Source organism: Pseudomassariella vexata (assembly GCF_002105095.1).
Source record: "Pseudomassariella vexata strain CBS 129021 chromosome Unknown BCR38scaffold_11, whole genome shotgun sequence".
Classification (NCBI taxonomy): Eukaryota; Fungi; Ascomycota; class Sordariomycetes; order Amphisphaeriales; family Pseudomassariaceae; genus Pseudomassariella; species Pseudomassariella vexata.
The window spans coordinates 1,071,665-1,086,541 of record NW_024467966.1 but is presented as its reverse complement, the minus strand read 5'-3'; the positions used below and the strand labels follow the sequence as shown (position 1 = coordinate 1,086,541).

The 14,877-nt window shown below is 51.3% G+C and overlaps 5 protein-coding genes across 5 annotated transcripts; 3 read left to right on the top strand and 2 right to left on the bottom strand.

Moving 5' to 3' along the window:
- Positions 1-484: 484 nt before the first annotated feature.
- On the top strand, positions 485-1,445 carry BCR38DRAFT_411896 (uncharacterized protein; the record flags this gene model as incomplete). The annotated part of the gene is made up of 2 exons (XM_040858621.1): positions 485-524; positions 583-1,445. 2 exons carry the CDS (start codon positions 485-487, stop codon positions 1,443-1,445), a joined length of 903 nt encoding a protein of 300 aa, XP_040713006.1.
- A 1,837-nt stretch (positions 1,446-3,282) lies between these two features.
- On the top strand, positions 3,283-4,223 carry BCR38DRAFT_459763 (uncharacterized protein; the record flags this gene model as incomplete). The annotated part of the gene is made up of 2 exons (XM_040862329.1): positions 3,283-3,635; positions 3,692-4,223. The coding sequence occupies 2 exons, from the start codon at positions 3,283-3,285 to the stop codon at positions 4,221-4,223; spliced, it is 885 nt and encodes a 294-aa protein (XP_040713005.1).
- A 316-nt stretch (positions 4,224-4,539) lies between these two features.
- On the bottom strand, positions 4,540-7,084 carry BCR38DRAFT_374415 (glycosyl hydrolase). Its single transcript, XM_040857322.1, has 9 exons — positions 6,334-7,084; positions 6,186-6,274; positions 5,766-6,120; positions 5,548-5,702; positions 5,378-5,487; positions 5,230-5,317; positions 5,053-5,167; positions 4,968-4,997; positions 4,540-4,888 (listed from the first exon to the last, which is right to left on the bottom strand). The coding sequence occupies exons 1-9, from the start codon at positions 6,590-6,592 to the stop codon at positions 4,632-4,634; spliced, it is 1,458 nt and encodes a 485-aa protein (XP_040713004.1). The 5' UTR covers positions 6,593-7,084; the 3' UTR covers positions 4,540-4,631.
- An 880-nt stretch (positions 7,085-7,964) lies between these two features.
- Positions 7,965-11,563, bottom strand: BCR38DRAFT_46508 (putative ER to golgi transport protein). Its single transcript, XM_040862689.1, has 3 exons — positions 9,933-11,563; positions 9,443-9,881; positions 7,965-9,393 (listed from the first exon to the last, which is right to left on the bottom strand). Exons 1-3 carry the CDS (start codon positions 11,289-11,291, stop codon positions 8,087-8,089), a joined length of 3,105 nt encoding a protein of 1,034 aa, XP_040713003.1. The 5' UTR covers positions 11,292-11,563; the 3' UTR covers positions 7,965-8,086.
- Positions 11,564-12,062: 499 nt separating this feature from the next.
- Positions 12,063-14,877, top strand: BCR38DRAFT_349138 (cleavage and polyadenylation specificity factor subunit 2; the record flags this gene model as incomplete). The annotated part of the gene is made up of 2 exons (XM_040856465.1): positions 12,063-12,208; positions 12,264-14,877. The coding sequence occupies 2 exons, from the start codon at positions 12,063-12,065 to the stop codon at positions 14,875-14,877; spliced, it is 2,760 nt and encodes a 919-aa protein (XP_040713002.1).

The following is a 14,877-nucleotide window of genomic DNA, read 5'->3' as shown; positions in this document are numbered from 1 at the left end:
GATCACGGCTTCATCCAAATCCAGGTTGAACCAGTGAAAGTTCAGTTATACAGCTAATAATCGACTGTCTGGAAGCTTTGTATCCCAATCACATGAGGTTTATTTTCCCGGTTCTCTAAACACGTCCATTGCCACGAATTCCCCCCTTTTGGTCTTCTCGAGGATTTTCACCTTTACGCAACTTGCCTAATCTCTCGTTCTACGGCCGCGTTCTCCTGCATAATTAAATGACCCTTACCCAAATTCATGCGCGTTGACTTATTTATTCGATTGTTCGTTCATTCACAACACAACACCAAACATCGTCACGAACCTGCCTGACCCCATTCAGTCCAATTCTCGCCTCACAACCAGCAGCATCTCTCGATTTCTTCCCTCAATTCCTTGCTGTCAGGCTTCATCTGTCCCGAAGCCATTGTTACAAATAAACTCTGCTAACCACAGAATACCCTGCGGCCAATATCAGGGAGGAACGCAAAGCACCATGAACAGCTCTGTGGCGCCGATTCGATCTGCCCGCCGAAGTAAGTGCATAAATTAGTGCGCTGTGATTTCAAGTTCCGCTTACCATACCACTTCTAGAAAAAAAGGATAATAGGGTGCCCCCGCTCACGCATTACTTGTACCAAGGCTTTCTGAGTGGTTTCCTGTTTACCACTTCACCCGAGAAAGATAAGAACACGGGAAAATACAAGATTCGGAATCTCCTAGTGCACGATCAGTCACGACACATCGCAAGAATTCTGCACTCCGTCTTCCCTGACGGAAGGAAGAACGACGTCGCCATAAGGTTCTCCGAAGTCTACGGCATCGCAGCCGTAAATGTCCATCTATGCAAGGAAATGGAACCCGTCAAATTCTGGGCCAGGATTAAGAACCTCTCCGTCTGGTCAAGCAAAATCCGCGACGAAGCCTTTTGGAAATTCACATACAAGCTGTTCCAGGCCAGAGCCATGTTCAAGGAGTTACACCCGGGTTGGGAGAACTCCCCTGGCCGCCATTTGGTATGGGCTATCGACCACTTCGAGGAAATTTTCATGGAAGAGTACAACGTCGGAGGAGACGAGGATGAAGCTGCGCGCGTGGAGGCTTTAAGAGTCCGTGGCCAGTATTTCCCGGTCGAGCTGACCAGTGCTGAAGGGAAAGGCGATGGCACGGACAAAGTCATTATTGGTGACTCTCCCTTTGTTCTGGCCAGTGATAGCCGTCTCCAGAAGGCTATGTCGCCAGGATTGATCAATAGCGGCGGGGATGTGAATTCGGAATACAAGGGCGAGAATGCCACCGGCAACAAAAACGAAGGACAGAAGCCTAACGAGAGCAAAGATGACCAGGAGGGAGCGGATGGAAAGCACGGCCAGCATGTCAAAGATTGTGACGGTGATGTCGAGATGGGAGGGATCTCTCCTCCGGTGAGCATGACTCTCGCCTTCCGCCTAAGATAAGGGATCAACAGGGCCGAGTAGGGTGGTTTTGAACGTTAAGGTTCACTATACCAACCGGTCAGTGTTCGAGTATGAGACAAAAACTTTGATTCGAGGCTGGAGGTTTGGCCAGATTTTATGGCAGTAAGGGAAAAGTTATATCTGTCGAGGACTGTTTATAGCAGTGGCTCATCAGTTACATATTTCATTTTGTCACTCTGCATTCTGTCTCTTCAACGTGACATCTCTGATCCATTTGCATGACTCGGAGAGCTATGAAATGCTTGTTGATAATGGCGCCGTAGCTTCTATCAACTCTGTTATCACATTGGCCTGGCTGAGGCGGTGTCAGGGTACGGCTAGGCCGAAGGCAATAGTACAGAGTGATGGGGAGTAACGAGCGTCCCTCCTACGTAGCACCGGGTGGTCACTGGCGGTCTCAGGTAGGGGTGCCCACGATGATGCATTGATCTCTACTCTCTCTATCTTCTTCCCGGGCCTCCGCCCCTTACATAGATAGCTAGAACCCGGCGTCGGAGCCGTGGAGCACTAGTTTCTCCGATTGTTCCGCAAAGCAAGACTTCCATATCGTGTCATGACTCGCACGTCCCTACACCAGAGCCCCACCGGCGTCCCACCGGTGCCTATGGCATTCTGTTCTCTGACAGGCGGAGCCTTGTTGTGATCCATGGGTCTTTCTCTTTCACTATTTTGACATTGAGAGACTCTCTTATAATGGTATGTTTTCCCCAATAGAGGAACCACGAGATAATGCCTTATGTGCACTCAGATGCTACGGCGGTAGCAATTTCATCAAGATGCCTTCAAGCACTTTCTTCTTATTGCTGTGTCAGGTCCTTTGGATTCACCGAAATACCCGAGGCCACAGCTTTCCACGGAACAATGCATTTCAAAAGCGTGTTGAACATTATGTATATCAGGTTCAGAACTAAATGCTGCGTGTTCTGACGAGGACGTGGACAGGTCATGAGAGAGGGAATGGTTCATATACGAAGAAGAGAAAAAGAAAACCCTTATGTTGCCTGGAACCCTACGAGCCTGAAAACTTGGCTGAAGAAGCACTACTGATCATCCGTACTTGAATTTCGTGTCTACTACCCCGCACTTAACAACGGCATACACTGCAGATCTGGTTGGGGTTCAAGTCCAGGACGCCACAAATAGGGGCTGTGGGGGCTTCTGACCATGCGTTGCGGTGTAACAATGGTGTTTGCAAGCTTAAAGCAGCCGTACCGTTTGTCGAGCAACATTTCGCCCTTCAACTGCCCAAGCGAAAATAGCCCGTACCTCTCATGAGTCAGTTACGGGAACATCCCATGTCCATCTCCATTTGGGACTATCCAGGAACAAACGGCGCGACATTCTACACTGTGAGAGATTATACGCCCTGCGAAGGACAAAGATGCGAAAATACCGTTACTGATTTCAAATCTGCCTCATGGGGGCTTACAAATATCCAGTATGCTGATTGGCTTAGCAACTAAAATAATGATCACTGCACCAGATCCGAGGCAACCAAAATAGCTTGTGCTAGATTTGACTTCATGGGGGGGGGGGGGTGGCGATTTATAATCGGGCCGCGTACGGCGCGCACATTCGTCAAACTCTGTCATTTGATTGCATCTTTCGGGTTCATTGCGATGGCGCAAGCCAATGGTGAGGATGGTGTGCTTGCGGGAAAGTCAGCGATTCATGCCACAGTGACATCTACCATCACGAGTATTTATAGGGGTCCTGACCTCATGATGGGGCTGTTTTCACAGCACTCCAATGAGTAAGAGGATAATACCAATAATCACGAAGCTTTACAATTCGAACCTATTCCTTGCACCCAAAAATGGCCACTGCCACTGTCTCGCAGCCCACCGCTAATTTGGCAACCTTGGGCCAAGTGACCGAGTCATCTACTGTCTTGTCCCACGATGTCGATACAGTACTGAATTACTTGAAACCCAGCGAAGATGGCTCGCGTCCAAACCCGGCCTACGTCGACCGTCCAGAAACATTCGAGCTGCCCAACGAATCCCACCCCGTCAAAATCAAGGATGTCTCGGGCCAGGAATCGCAATACACCCTCGACAAAAACGGCTTCCAGATTCACCACCATGAGAGTCAGGAGAAAGACTTCCTGAACGACGAACAGATCAAGGCGGTTTACTACCCTGAGACGGAGCAATTGCTAAAGAACGTGTAAGGGTGTCGAAATCACTTAACTCTCGAAAGGGGCTCACACGTAATTATATCAGCACCGGCGCATCCAAAGTCTTCATCTTTGACCACACCATCCGCCGCCCCAGAAACGACGGTCTCAATGCAGCCCGCGGCCCTGTGCAGCGCGTCCACATTGATCAAACCTACGAGGCCTCTCTCTCGCGCGTGACGCACCACCTCCCTGAAGAGGCCGAGGAGCTCCTCAAGGGCCGCGTCGAGATCATCAACGTGTGGAGGCCCATCAAGCAAGTTCTGCGCGACCCTTTGGCCTTGGCCGAGGCGTCATCCGTTCAAGAGGACGATCTTGTGCCTGTCGATCTCATCTACCCTAATCGGAAGGGGGCGACTTTCTCCGTGAAGCACAACCCGGCGCATCGGTGGTTCTTCAAGTATGGGATGACGCCTGAAGAGGTCATTCTGATCAAGTGTTTTGATAGTAAGACGGATGGGCGGGCGAGACGGGTGCCGCACACGGCCTTTGTGGACCCCAAGGCAGGGGATGATATTCCGAAAAGGGAGAGTATTGAAGTTAGGGCATTAGTATTTCATGAGAACGACCGTGAGTAGCTGAAGCGTGGGCTATTGATGAGATGGGAGAATGCAAGAGTGTAGGAATATGAGGCAAAGTACTCAGATTGTCGTAGATAAGTATAATCAACTATTGTTCTCTTGTTAGCAGGACCTGGCGTCAATAAACAACGTCTGAAGCAATGAAGCCTATGAGAACCTAGAGTCTGGATTGAATGCAGTATGGGTGGGCGGCTGCATCGAAAGCGCCATTTTGGAGGCAAGACTGGCAATTGCATGATTTTTGCGCATGGTAGATTACCCTGCAGGCAGACTCCCTGTATGTGCCGGTCTCAAGTTGTTGGAATATAGATTTGGCTGTTTTTATGTAGAATAAATCTGTTCGACGGCGGGATCTTTTTTTTCTTTTCGCATAAACGTCTACTATTACTTAACCCAATCCTACCATCATGCTTCTGGCGGATATACAATAATGCGATCCAAGTCGGCCCCCTTGTAATCGAACCCATTAGACAGCCCTCCCACCGTGATAGTGTTATGAGTGCCTTTCTCCAGAGTCAACTGCAACGGAGTAGACAAAATGATCCCCTTATGAGAATCTCGCTGGAATAGAGTCTGCACATTATCCGCATCCCCGTTGACCACGACGCTGCTAACGCGGCGAAGTTGCCATGCGCCGCCGATGCGATCGGGTGAGCCGCCAGCTATAAAATTGTATTATTATGTTATGTAACATATTTGCCGGGGATTGGCAGGGTGGGGGACAGAGGTTATTTGACTTACGTTGGTCGCCGAAACCCATGTCGTCGGTGTCTAGTTTAGTAATTAGTAACGGCTCAGTTGTGCTGGTGAAGAAAGGGGGGCTCACTTTGGTAGTAGAAAGATACCCATTGTGGCTTGCCCGTACCTTCGATACCGGTGAAAGTCACGGTGCTGTCGTTGCCGTAGATTCCACTCAGGATAACACCGTCGCTTCCAAAGTTCTGCCACGTCATTAGATTCTCAGCTATTCGTGAATCTCTCAAAAAAGTCTTAGCTGACTCACCGCCTCCTGTTTGAACGCGCTGCCTGCTGTTTCGGCATCCTTGCCGTAATAAGCTGTGCCTTTGACTTCTTTCCAACTTCCCGATTTACTAATTGGCTGTTATCAGCTTCCTCTGCTCGGTATATAGCCAAAGCCGGGCTCAACATACACGTCGAGGTCGTAGATGTCGTGCCATTCAAGACCAAGATCCTTCTTGCCATCGTCAATGGTCATGGGCAACCAGATGTACCTGCTTTCCCATAGAGAGTTGGAATCCCACTACCATCCCGAAAGTCAGTCTCGTGATTTCCCCAAGCATAGGATCCCATAGACTCATACCTGGTCACCAAGGTATAGATACGTCGTTGTCTTGTTTCCCTTTATCGTCAGAGTATACCCCGACTGCGAATTATACGTCCTTGTATTCAACGGCGCGATGATCCACGGCTGAGACCAAGGCCCACTGAGCTTGTCCGCACGGAAAGCCACGACATCTGCACGTTCATTTAGCATTTATCCACTTCACATATCCATTCAATTAAGCAACTTGAACCCACTGTTCGGCCGATAGCCCGTCTTGTGACTCATAAGCGCATAATAACTCTTCTCCGTCTGCACAATCGTCGGCGCCTCGAGGTCGAACTTGGGAAACGTGTAGATGACCTCGTCTAAAGCCGTGATGTCCTCATTGAACTCGGTGAGGTAGATATCGCGCGCCTCACGACGGTCTCCGTTCGAGTACAGAGAGTACGACCGGCCGTCCTTGTAGTCGGTGAAAAGACCGAAGTCCTGCGACCAGTTACCCAGCGGTGCAGTGGCATCCTGGAAGGTGTATGGGCCGGCGATATTAGGCGAGGTGGCGAAGCCTTGGAGTAGGAGACCATAGCTTGAGTTATCAGCATGCCACCACATCTGGAGATTCTGTTAGTTGAAGGGCTAATTTAGTTGGAGGCCAGGGGGGGGGTAGGGTGACTGACGTGATATTCACCCGTGCCGTGACTATACACGACCTTAGGTCTCTGTATAATCATGCTGGGATCCAAATACGGATGCCCCTCAACAGGCTCTGTTTCCCAATCAGCTCTTCGATTACCCTTAACAATGCAGTATGGAAAAATTTTTCACCAAGCGCAAGTCTATGCGAAGTCCACGTTCCCAGATCATCCGAACTGTAAACACTCACACCTCCACCTTCCTCCTGACCCTCAATCTTGTACTCCCCAAACAAGTAAAAAGTCCCCGTTTTCTCCTCAGTGATCACACAACCCGCATGAGCATTGACCAGATTCCCATCCGTGTCATACCACCTGCCCCCAGGGACGATGTATTTTCCCACAGCCGACGCCGCGAGCAGCAGGGCAGGCAGCGAGTTTCGGGCGAGCATCGTAGCTACGATCGGCAGTTGACCTTATAGTTGACCTGGAGGTATGCCCGAGCTGAACAGAAGGTTCTCTTTCTATGGGAATGATCCTATTTTTATTCCACTTACACCCAAGCCCGCCAAGCCGTAATTTCGTGCTGACTTTACCCCGCGACTCCGCAACCCCCAGCACTATATCCAGCATTTTTCTCCGCATCGCTCCGAGCTGGCCCGGATGGAACCTCCCCTTCAATCAAGGGTTCGTCATGCGGGGGCTGCAGGTTATTTCGGAGAGGCAGGTACTGAGGTCCAGGAGAATTTCGACAGTACAGGTTTGCCCTGCCTTGACGGGATGAAACAGGGGCCGTAGGACCTGTTTGGTCAAGTCTGACGGGCGGCTCTCCAAAAATGGTTCCTGGTCTGGCAGGGATAATGAATGGCATCTTATTATGCAAACAATCACCACAAAGTACTTGCATACCGCCCCCGAGCTTCCGGTCACCCGGACGGGGCGCGGACTGTATTTCCGAACATGAGACGAACGACGACACCTCGCCATTGAAAACGTCACGTCAAGTGGGTAGCTCGTAATGTCGCCCGTTAGCTCACATTAGCATTACATACGACCTCATCAGCTCAGTTTCTTCTAGAACCAGGCCCGATCTCACTCTCAGAGTTATCCTTCAGCTCTGTGCTTTTGTCTTCGTGACCCCAGAACCTTTGGCTTGTACCATGAGTCTACTTGTTCCCAAGTTCGACAATACCAGAATGGCGACCAGTCCAATCTTTTCTGTTCAACAATTACCTACGCCTCGAGTTATTGTTGACTGACGGAACAGACCATTGGAGATGAGTTTCTTGACACCGAGGCGGTGAAACCAAGAAATTAGATAGAACGAACAACTATCGTAGTTCGTGGCTGTGTCTGTTGTCTCAGTTCTATAAGTTTGAGATGATATCACGTATTGCACATACAAGCCTTCATTGATGTTGATGATTCCGGCTATCCTGTGCATCCTCTGGCATGATTGATTCACTGTGACCCTAATCGGCCCTTCGATGCTGAACCGACCACGTGATGTAATCACTCAGCCACGACAGGCTGCCATTGTGGCTAACGAGAGCACGACTGTATTTTCAGATCCTCATTCCATAATTGAATAATAACTTTTGTCTGCCGTGTTCCATGTCTGGTTGCTGAATTACGATAAGACGTTCCATCAGTCAGTCTCGACAAGCTGCAGCCGTCGACCTGAATTGGGACTGAGTGGCAAGAGAACCGGCCATGAGGCTCGAAGTATCCTGCTACCAGTACTGAGGGCGTAGTCCGGCGAAATTCGACGCAAGCGAGCTTTCTTCGCCCTCCTTCTTTCGGTGACCCGCAAGCTGTATCAAGGTGGGTCAGTTTCAGTTGTCAAATTCGTAGTTACTGGAGAACTTTGGGGATTAAGGAGTTCCCCTTGCAACTAGTAGCCATCCCTAGCAGCTACCGATGAACCAACCCACTTGGGACATGAATCATTCCGTCCAGAGGGCCTCCAAATGACTTCGCTGTGATGGTGGAGACAACTCAAGATACTTCAACAAAAAGACAGGATCAAATAGGTTTGGGGAATGAATCGTCTTAAAACTCACCTCCAGCTGAACGCCCTTGTGCATATGTACCAGCCAGTCGACATAGCTCTGCGCTTCGTTGTTTCGGTCCTCCACCAGCAACCTGGCAAACTCGAACTCAGCCCCATCAATACCTTGCCTCGCCAGTTGTAAGGTAAGCGCCTTGCTACCTCGGAGCGTCTTCAGAAATTCAATAATGTTGCGCACCTGCGCATTAAGATGTGTTTCCAGCACCGGCAAGCTCGAGGTATAGGGGTCTAGAGCCTTGAGGCTGTCTTTCCCGTCACCGAAAAGGTCGACCAGCAGATTCGGTGAGGTTTGCTGGTGGAACCAAATGAGGCACTGCTGTCCATTGTCCACCAGATAGACGCCACCTGGCTCAACACGTGAAAATGACGTACGAATGGCAGGAGGGACTTTAAGGTGACCATTCTCGTCGGGGAAACCATCCTCGGGCGCCAGATTGTGGATAGGAATCATGCGAGGGTACAGGTAGAGACTCAGCTCCGCACAGCCAATGGAGCTAATCATGCGCATCTCGTGGACACGGCGGTCAGAGCTCTCATTGCCGCCCTTGAATGCGCGGCACTTAAGGAGACCCAGCATGTACATGGAGAATTCCTTCAACTTCTCTGGCATCACAAGTTGGCCTGGGGGGTGCGACTGTGAGGAGAAATTCTTCCTGTAACCCGCCAGTATATCAATCGTTTTCTCTCCAAGACTCAGCCGGAGGTCCTTCATAGAGATGGAGGTAGACGCCAGCTTCGTGGCCGCTTCCTTTGCTATAATGGAGTAGACCGCATCTTGATCAATAAACTTCATGCACTCACGTGCAGCGTCGCTGACACCGGCGATGACGTTGACGCATCTCACGCGACGCTGGCCAGAAGCTGTTGTGTAGAGTAGAGCCGCTTGGAAATGAGCATCCAGCTTCGAATCCAGCTTGCCGTCATATCCAAAGGTGACCCCCACTGCCTTGTCGGCGTCAATGACACCGATTTCCAGATCGGCTCCAATGGTGTGGTGAATAAAGTTGCCGTGGTATGACTTGATCTGGAGGCCGTTTGAGCAGCGCACTTTCATGAGCGCCTGGTAACCAGTTTCTCTCGTGACAGTGTGCTTAATTTCCTGTGAAAGCTTGGCGTTATCTCGACCAGCAACGAAGTTGGGGTAGTAGAAAGTCTCGCCACCCGTTGTTGATGCGACATGACCTGATCACGGTTAGCTTCCACGCCGCTGTTGACAGGTTATGGTACGCACCTATCGTGGCGATATCCATGTAACCGCCGGCCGGAGCAGCCAGGAAGAAGTCGATGCCAACACCAGCTGCCACCATCCTTTCAGATATCTTTTTCCACGCTGGATGCTCGGTGGTGAAAAGTTTTTTGTCGATCTCACCGCCAGGGTGTTTCCCATCATCTCTCATAAAAAGTCGACCGGGGCCCCAGGTTGGCAGAGCTGAAAGTGAGCAGATAACTTTGCCACCTGTCTTCTCTAGGGCAGCCAGGGCTGAATTTAGTGTAGGCAGTAAAGCTGGCTCTGGGTTTTTGATGTTCGAGAATAGAGTTGGAAGTCTTGTGAGCAGCGAGCTTATGACAGCCCTAGACTCCTGAGGATCAACAAAGAGGCCATCGCTGAGAGGCACAAAGGGATCCTCGATATCTGGCATGATCATCATCTGCGCTTGCTCGAGGGCAGGCTGGCGTTACGTTAGCATTAGACAGCATGCCGGCTTCCAAGAGTATCTTACATTGCAGTTGTAAAAGTGGATGTCTTTGTCGTAGGTGACAAATCCGACCTTTGCGCCTGGTGGGATTCTCCGTTTCGGTTCCCCGTTCTCATCATTTTCTACATCTTCGCCCTCTGGTGCGTACAGAGAAGCCAGAATGCCTTCACAAAAGGCTTCAAGGAACCCCTTGTTGAATGCCTCCTGAGTGACATCGATGAGGAACAACCAATTCAAACCGACAGGCTCCTTGGTCCAGTACTCCTTAGGTACCACAAACTCAACTGTGCCTCGGGACAGTTCTGGCCGCTGGTCCCGATCCACTCTCACACCCTGTGGTGACGTAGCGCAGAAGTATTCAGACGGTGTATCATTGGGGTACGTGCAGAGGTTGCAGACGAACTTGCTGCCACCAGAACGGAACATCATGAAGGGGTTTATGTATGCTCTACATCTTCGACATCGTGGCGGTCCCTGGTCTCCAAAGTCAAGCACAGGTATCTCTAACTCGCCAGGCTGAAGCTTGGCAAGGGGTTGTACGATGAGACCCAGTGGGATTGCTGTACTGTTCAACCCTTCTGACGAAGCTGGGATGTTGCTCATGGTCAAGCGAGCAAACTTTGGGGAGGAGTTGCCTTGGTCGTAGGCAACGAAGGAGATAGTAGCTGGAGGTGGGACGTGGCGTTCAAAGGTGGGATAGACGTTGTTGAGGAAGTGCTGCTGAGGAATATCTCTGGACACTGGCACACTGGGGATATCGTCCGGCGAAACTTGTCCTCCTACTCCTCCTGATGTGGACACATATGCAGACTGCGCGCCCAAATCAGCTGTTCCATTCCTAGAAGCGAACTCGGCTGGCGAGGCCTGGATCGGATTGAAGGGGGGATTAACGGAAGCAGGGAACTGCTGTGCGAACTGGTTTGGCGTGACGGGCTGACCGATGAACTGACCGCCGGCGTGTATCGATGGATCGGCGTTGAGAAAGGCCGTTGTCGGTGTTCCAGACGGTGGTATGCCGTTGAACGGCTGCGATGAGCCAACTGGGGCCTCGACGTTGTGGAAAGCGTGACGGTCCTTCTTCTTCCTCCTCGCAGTGTGTTGTCCATCTCCCAGAGACAGGCCAGCCATCTGCGACGCTATATCTTGCGGTGGTTCCTGACCCTGAGGCGGCGCATAGCCTTGGGCACCGGGCGGAGGTGGTGGACTTCCGAAGTACTCTTGGCTCTGGGGCGCGGGCGACCCGTACATGCCCTGTTGCTGATATTGCTGTTGAGCAACGGGTGGCTGAAATTGAGGTGGTGCTGGTTGACTGGTGCGATTCGGATCGTTGGTGTCCATCTGCTCGCCCTGCCCGAGAGCATGGTACATGCTATAGTCGGCCATTTTGCGGGGTGGGAGGCCGATCGGGGAGGATCTGAGGGTATCACAAGTGAGGATCTGCCCAACACTGAAGCTCGAAACTCAACAGGCTCGCGAAAAGAAGAAATGCTGAAACGGTGAATGAATTACAAGCAAGAAAGACCATCCATGATCAGAGCACGAATGGAAATGCACAATGCCTCGAAACGGACCTTGAGGGGAAAGTAGCAGTGAAGGCACAATACAGCTGTATCTGGTCTACCAGGCTCCCAAAGTTATTTGAAGTTTCCCGACATGGATCTTGGCTGTGCAAACGTTCTGGACACCTATCATTTGGATCCTTCAGGCTGTTCCGAGTTCATGCCGGCGATTTGCCGACTGGCCTCGACCCACTCTGAGCAATGGACCACAGTTCCAGCGCTTGAGCTGCAGGGATCAAATGCGCTAGACAAGCGCGACCCGCGTCCCTCCCAACCTTGAAGCTTCATGTCAAATCGTCAAATCGTCAAATCGTAAAATCACAGAAGTGCCCATTGGCATTCGCAAGGCAAGTCAACCCAACGCCTTCCGCGACTTAACCTGCGCAGTATCTCAACCTGGTTCACGAATCAATTGTGGAACTCTTTGTTGTTTTACTGAAAGACAGAAGACATCAAATTAATTTGCAATAACATGGCATAGCCGTATTCTCCTTAAGGATTGTGCTATTGTCGCATCATTCCATTTGTCTGCCCATCGGCGGCAGACCAACTTTAGAGGTTAACCTACCAGAAACACACACTCGCTAACACAAACATGTTCACCTTCACGCCTCTACAGGGTGCGCGATCCGAGTCGTCTGCAGTGCAGTCCATCTTGGAGCTTGATGGTGGCATCAAAGTTCTCATTGATGTCGGTTGGGACGAGAGTTTTGATGTTGAAAAGCTGAAGGAGCTGGAGAAGTAGCTGGCCCTTGCCCATCTAGTCCAAGATCTACATGGTCGCTGACAGCTATAGGCAAATTCCGACCTTGTCCCTTGTCCTCCTCACCCATGCGACAATATCACACCTTGGTGCCTATGCACATTGCTGCAAGCACCTCCCCCTTTTTACACGCATTCCAGTCTATGCGACAACTCCTGTCATAGCCCTAGGTCGAACCTCACTGCAGGAGCTTTATGCGTCGACACCCCTTGCCGCAACTACGATACCCAAAAGCTCCCTCAATGAGCTCTCCCAAGCCACGTCCGCCGAGTCGAATATCCTACTTCAACCTCCAACACACGAAGAAATTGCCACATATTTCTCCCTCATTCACCCCCTGAAATACTCTCAACCACACCAGCCGCTGAGCTCGCCGTTTTCTCCGCCACTAAATGGTCTAACCATCACAGCCCATAATTCTGGCAGTACACTCGGTGGGACGATGTGGCATATCCAGCATGGCTTAGAATCTATCGTATATGCAGTGGACTGGAACCAGGGCCGTGAGAATGTGTACGCAGGCGCGGCTTGGCTGGGAGGAGCAGGTGGAGGTGGTGCTGAAGTTATTGAGCAACTGAGGAAACCAACCGCCTTGATATGCAGTAGTAAGGGGGCAAGAAAACCTCCGCTCGCCAAAGCTAAGAGGGACGAACCACTTCTGGAAACAGTACAAGCCTGCGTCGCCAACGGAGGCGTGGTGCTTATACCTGTGGACTCAAGTGCTCGTGTTTTGGAGTTGGCCTATCTTATGGAACATGCCTGGCGTCAAGACGCAGCAAGTAAAGGCAGCCTCCATGCTTCTAAACTCTACCTTGCAGGTCGCAGCATCCACAGCACCATGAGATACGCTCGAAGTATGCTCGAATGGATGGACGAGCGTATTGTGCAGGAATTCGAGGACGTCGCAGATTTATCCAAACGGGGCAATGGTGTCACTGATGGTACCGCCCAGGGAAAGCAAGGAGGCCCGTTTGACTTTAAGTTCCTCAAGTTGCTGGATAGGAAAGGCCAGATTGACAAGGTGCTCGCTCCTAACAGTGATGGAAGTACTTCCGGGGGTAAAGTCATCTTGGCTAGCGACTCAAGTCTCGAATGGGGTTTCTCAAAAGACGTCTTCACAGTACTTGTGCAAGATCCGAAAAACTTGCTCATTCTGACCGGGCTTCCTGCTCCGCCTTCGGATGGCAATTCTGCGCTGGCCAGCACCTTCTACCGATGGTGGAGAGATGCCGTAGTCGAAAAGGAGAAGCAAGGGGCCGAGGCAACTAGAACGGGGATTGGAGCCGACGGTGTCCTCGTACAAGTGGCAGGCAGAGGCCGGGAAGCAGAGGTCCGGAATGTGCAGAAGCTGCCTCTCGAAGGCGATGATCTACGAGTCTACCGACTATGGCTTGCTCAGCAACGTCAGTTGCAGGACACCCTTCAAACCGGTGGAGCCACGGCGCTAGAGTCATCCCTGGATGTGGACGACGTGTCTTCGGAGTCTTCGAGTGACTCGGACGACTCTGAAACGCACCAGCAGGGAAAAGCACTGAATGTCTCGACTACATTGGGACGCACAACGAGAAAGAAGACAGCTTTGGCTGACGAGGATCTTGGGCCCAACATACTACTCAAAAAGAAGGCAGTCTACGACTACGATGTTAGAGGCAAGAGTGGTCGCGATGCCATGTTCCCACACCCGGTCCAGAGGAGGCGGGCAGATGACTACGGCGAGTTCATTCGAGTGGAAGACTTCGTGAAGGCAGAAGAGCGTCAAGATGACGGCCAAAATGGAGATCAGGCTGGCAAGGGCGATGTGCAAGCCAATATCGGACGGAAGAGGAAGTGGACCGATTCGGCCCCTAACAAAGGCCAGGGGTCGTCTGACAAGAGACCGAGACTGGAACGTAATGCCTCGGCCGAATACGAGACTGCTATCGTCGACGGTCCTCCCCAAAACGAGCTCGATGACGTCCCAGACGATGAGGAGGAGCTTGTGACCGGACCATACAAACTCGCCATCACGAGGGAAAATGTCTCAATCAACTTCAACATCGCCTTTATCGACTTCAGCGGCATACATGATAAGAGAAGTCTTCACATGTTGATCCCGCTCATACAACCTCGCAAATTGATCTTGACAGGCGGCAATCCAGAGGAGACCGACGAACTGGCAGCTGACTTGCCCCAACTGCTTCAAAACATCGACATCCATAAGCCCGACATGGGATCGTCCGTGGATGCGTCAGCAGACACCAATGCATATACCATCAAAATCGCCCCTACGCTTTACAAGGGCCTCAAGTGGCAAAGCGTTGGCAACGTCAAGATTGCCACAATCTTTGGTCGCCTAGAGCCAGGTTCCGATGGCACCCCGATCCTAGACATCGCAACCGTCATCGCTACCGGCATGACGGCGGGGCATCACTCGGTGAAACCATTCCATGTTGGCGAGCTTCGACTTGCTAATCTCAGGAAGGATCTCAGAGACATCGGGTACTCGACTGAGTTTATGGGTGAGGGTACGCTCTTGGTCCAGAACTCTGTGATCGTGCGCAAGGCTGCTACGTCTGGACGTATAGAGGTTGAGTCATCTGGGTGGGATACTAGCACTGTGCAGACGGTCCGGAAGATGATATACGACAAGTTGGCCGTAGTGGGATAG

Bases quoted from the DNA above. Each gene is read 5' to 3' on its own strand.
- BCR38DRAFT_374415 (XM_040857322.1), bottom strand. From the start codon at position 6,592: ATGCTCGCCCGAAACTCGCTGCCTGCCCTGCTGCTCGCGGCGTCGGCT. The intron at 6,275-6,333 runs GTGAAAAATTTT...ATTGGGAAACAG, and splicing joins TTCGCATAGACTTGCGCTTG to AGCCTGTTGAGGGGCATCCG. The intron at 5,168-5,229 runs GTGAGTCAGCTA...ATGACGTGGCAG, and splicing joins GCGCGTTCAAACAGGAGGCG to AACTTTGGAAGCGACGGTGT.
- BCR38DRAFT_46508 (XM_040862689.1), bottom strand. From the start codon at position 11,291: ATGGCCGACTATAGCATGTACCATGCTCTCGGGCAGGGCGAGCAGATG. The intron at 9,882-9,932 runs GTAAGATACTCT...ACGTAACGCCAG, and splicing joins TCCACTTTTACAACTGCAAT to CCTGCCCTCGAGCAAGCGCA. The intron at 9,394-9,442 runs GTGCGTACCATA...AACCGTGATCAG, and splicing joins CATGGATATCGCCACGATAG to GTCATGTCGCATCAACAACG.